A 5,000-nucleotide genomic window follows, 5' to 3' on the forward strand; every position below is an offset into this window, starting at 1 on the left:
CTATATACTGTGCGTATGTCTATATCTATATACTGTGCGTATGTCTATATCTATATACTGTGCGTATGTCTATATCTATATACTGTGCGTATGTCTATATCTATATACTGTGCGTATGTCTATATCTATATACTGTGCGTATGTCTATATCTATATACTGTGCGTATGTCTATACTCTATATACTGTGCGTATGTCTATATCTATATACTGTGCGTATGTCTATACTCTATATACTGTGCGTATGTCTATATCTATATACTGTGCGTATGTCTATACTTTATATACTGTGCGTATGTCTATATCTATATACTGTGCGTATGTCTATACTCTATATACTGTGCGTATGTCTATATCTATATACTGTGCGTATGTCTATACTCTATATACTGTGCGTATGTCTATATCTATATACTGTGCGTATGTCTATACTCTATATACTGTGCGTATGTCTATATCTATATACTGTGCGTATGTCTATACTCTATATACTGTGCGTATGTCTATACTCTATATACTGTGCGTATGTCTATATCTATATACTGTGCGTATGTCTATATCTATATACTGTGCGTATGTCTATATCTATATACTGTGCGTATGTCTATATCTATATACTGTGCGTATGTCTATACTCTATATACTGTGCGTATGTCTATACTCTATATACTGTGCGTATGTCTATATCTATATACTGTGCGTATGTCTATATCTATATACTGTGCGTATGTCTATATCTATATACTGTGCGTATGTCTATATCTATATACTGTGCGTATGTCTATACTCTATATACTGTGCGTATGTCTATATCTATATACTGTGCGTATGTCTATATCTATATACTGTGCGTATGTCTATATCTATATACTGTGCGTATGTCTATATCTATATACTGTGCGTATGTCTATATCTATATACTGTGCGTATGTCTATATCTATATACTGTGCGTATGTCTATACTCTATATACTGTGCGTATGTCTATATCTATATACTGTGCGTATGTCTATACTCTATATACTGTGCGTATGTCTATATCTATATACTGTGCGTATGTCTATACTCTATATACTGTGCGTATGTCTATATCTATATACTGTGCGTATGTCTATATCTATATACTGTGCGTATGTCTATATCTATATACTGTGCGTATGTCTATATCTATATACTGTGCGTATGTCTATATCTATATACTGTGCGTATGTCTATACTCTATATACTGTGCGTATGTCTATATCTATATACTGTGCGTATGTCTATATCTATATACTGTGCGTATGTCTATATCTATATACTGTGCGTATGTCTATATCTATATACTGTGCGTATGTCTATATCTATATACTGTGCGTATGTCTATATCTATATACTGTGCGTATGTCTATACTCTATATACTGTGCGTATGTCTATACTCTATATACTGTGCGTATGTCTATATCTATATACTGTGCGTATGTCTATATCTATATACTGTGCGTATGTCTATATCTATATACTGTGCGTATGTCTATATCTATATACTGTGCGTATGTCTATATCTATATACTGTGCGTATGTCTATACTCTATATACTGTGCGTATGTCTATATCTATATACTGTGCGTATGTCTATACTCTATATACTGTGCGTATGTCTATATCTATATACTGTGCGTATGTCTATACTCTATATACTGTGCGTATGTCTATATCTATATACTGTGCGTATGTCTATACTTTATATACTGTGCGTATGTCTATATCTATATACTGTGCGTATGTCTATACTCTATATACTGTGCGTATGTCTATATCTATATACTGTGCGTATGTCTATACTCTATATACTGTGCGTATGTCTATATCTATATACTGTGCGTATGTCTATACTCTATATACTGTGCGTATGTCTATATCTATATACTGTGCGTATGTCTATACTCTATATACTGTGCGTATGTCTATACTCTATATACTGTGCGTATGTCTATATCTATATACTGTGCGTATGTCTATATCTATATACTGTGCGTATGTCTATATCTATATACTGTGCGTATGTCTATACTCTATATACTGTGCGTATGTCTATACTCTATATACTGTGCGTATGTCTATATCTATATACTGTGCGTATGTCTATATCTATATACTGTGCGTATGTCTATATCTATATACTGTGCGTATGTCTATACTCTATATACTGTGCGTATGTCTATATCTATATACTGTGCGTATGTCTATATCTATATACTGTGCGTATGTCTATACTCTATATACTGTGCGTATGTCTATACTCTATATACTGTGCGTATGTCTATACTCTATATACTGTGCGTATGTCTATACTCTATATACTGTGCGTATGTCTATAAACCTTCAGTTAAAGGGCCTCCGAGTGGCGCAGTGGTAAAGTTCTCGCCCTATCTTCCAGAGATCGCTGGTTCGATTCCCGGGTGATGCTGTAACCTCTCACAGCCGGAGGTACTCAGTGCTCCCACATTAATCACGGCTCTACAGCCAATCAGGGGCGTCTGTGAGCTCACGCAAGCGGAGGGAGCGGATAGCGCTGTCCTCCAACGGTGCGTGATTAGGGATTTTAAGGCTGTTGGACCTGAATGTCCTCTAGATGGTAGTATATAACTGATATATCGTCTGCGTGAGCTGATGCAACTACTTTGTCTGGTAGGGCACGTTCTGATTAAAACTGATTAACATTTCATTAGCAGGATAGTTATGTTGCTAAGTAACCCGCTATAAATATTATTCCTGTTTGTTTTGTGTTAGTGATGTGAAAACACACACACACACACACACACACACACACTATATGGTTTAGCGAGCGGCTAACACTGTAACAGCAGGTAAAACAGAGATTAATTAATGCTTGGGCTAGCGGTTTTAGCATGGAAACCTCCTTTAGAACATGTCTCGTGCCTGTAGGTGTTCCTAGTGATGTGATAACAAACACTTACACACACACACACCCACACACACACACACTTCTGTATCTCTGACACTCGATCTGTTTCACTCCTGTTCCAAACACACAGTTTCAGTGTCTGTCACTTAAAATGACATGACCGAACCTAACTGTTTTTTAGGAGCTAAAACAGGGCTAAGTTATTCGTATTAGTATAAGGACGCTAGTTAGCTAGCATGCTAGCAGCGTAGTAATATAATAGGTTGAAGCTGCTGTCACACTGTCTGATGTGAAGGCAGGACGAAGGGCTATTTAGCGTTACAGATGAGGATCTTTAATGAGGTGTATAAATCCAGAATGTGAAAGAGATGCAGAGCGGCTGCAGGCATGATGGGCGTGGCCTACCTTGTCCCAGTGGGAGGAGTTCTGGACGCGGTAATGGACTTCGTATTTTAGATTCATCCAGCCGGTCTGCACCTCCGCTGAAGGGGGCGGAGCCCAACGCACCATGATGTCAAAGTTCATCCTAGACCGACTGACGTTCAGCAGCGTCCAGTTCAGACTGATGGGGGGGTCGGGGTACACTGGGGAGGGGGGGTCACACGGAGGTCAAAAGGTCACAGGAGCAGACACAGGTGACTGAAGTCATTACTACACACCACATCACAAAAACATATATACACATCAGTGTGTGTGTGTGTGTGTGTGTGTGTGTGTGTACCGATGTTCTCCACAGTGAAACACTGTTCGTCGTACGTGACGTTGTGTGTAGTGGAGCGCAGCTGGACACAGTACATCTTCCAGATCTGTGTGAAGTCTCTGCTGAAGTAACACTCGTTCTGTACAGAGGGTGTGTATTCAGGACACTCCTGCCACTCACTGGAGGGAATGCTGCACACACACACACACACACACACACACACACACAAACACGCACCATGCACACACACATGTACACACATAGACCAACAGAAACATACACAGACACACACACATGCACCATGCACACACACACACACATGCACCATGCACACACACACACACACATAGACCAACACAAAAATATACACACACACACACACACTGATTATTATATGGTTGTACAATGTTTATTTACTGTAGATAAATAATTTTTATACCTATAATCCCTAAATTCTAAACCCTGATCCCAAACCCGACTCCCAAATCCATAATCTCTACCCCATAACCCCTTCACCATCAGCCCACACTACAATCCCTAACACTATAACACCATAATCCCTAACACTATAATCCCTTACACTATAATCCCTAACACTATAATCCCTAACACTATAGTCCCTAACACTATAATCCCTAACACTATAACACCATAATCCCTAACACTATAATCCCTAACACTATAATCCCTAACACTATAATCCCTAACACTATAGTCCCTAACACTATAATCCCTAACACCATAATCCCTAACACCATAATCCCTAACACCATAATCCCTAACACCATAATCCCTAACACTATAGTCCCTAACACCATAATCCCTAACACCATAGTCCCTAACACCATAATCCCTAACACTATAATCCCTAACACTATAATCCCTAACACTATAATCCCTAACACCATAATCCCTAACACCATAATCCCTAACACCATAATCCCTAACACTATAATCCCTAACACTATAATCCCTAACACCATAATCCTTAACACTATAGTCCCTAACACCATAATCCCTAACACCATAGTCCCTAACACCATAATCCCTAACACTATAATCCCTAACACTATAATCCCTAACACTATAATCCCTAACACCATAATCCCTAACACCATAATCCCTAACACCATAATCCCTAACACTATAATCCCTAACACTATAATCCCTAACACCATAATCCCTAACACTATAGTCCCTAACACCATAATCCCTAACACTATAGTCCCTAACACCATAATCCCTAACACTATAATCCCTAACACCATAATCCCTAACACCATAATCCCTAACACTATAATCCCTAACACCATAATCCCTAACACCATAATCCCTAACACTATAATCCCTAACACTATAATCCATAATACTATAATCCCAGAGTCATAATTCTT

The 5,000-nt window shown here is 38.5% G+C and overlaps 1 protein-coding gene across 1 annotated transcript in view; it reads right to left on the reverse strand.

The window, feature by feature from the left end:
- ghra (growth hormone receptor a) overlaps positions 1–5,000 on the reverse strand; it is a 39,994-nt gene that overhangs the window by 9,652 nt on the left and 25,342 nt on the right. Inside the window, exons 4-5 of the mRNA XM_053504165.1 lie at positions 3,628–3,797; positions 3,312–3,490 (exon numbers count right to left, since the gene is read on the reverse strand). Of these exons, the coding sequence (XP_053360140.1) occupies positions 3,312–3,490; positions 3,628–3,797 (349 nt within the window). The remainder of the gene's footprint in view (positions 1–3,311; positions 3,491–3,627; positions 3,798–5,000) is intronic.

The sequence above is a fragment of the Clarias gariepinus genome, chromosome 9 (assembly GCF_024256425.1).
Source record: "Clarias gariepinus isolate MV-2021 ecotype Netherlands chromosome 9, CGAR_prim_01v2, whole genome shotgun sequence".
NCBI lineage: Eukaryota > Metazoa > Chordata > Actinopteri > Siluriformes > Clariidae > Clarias > Clarias gariepinus.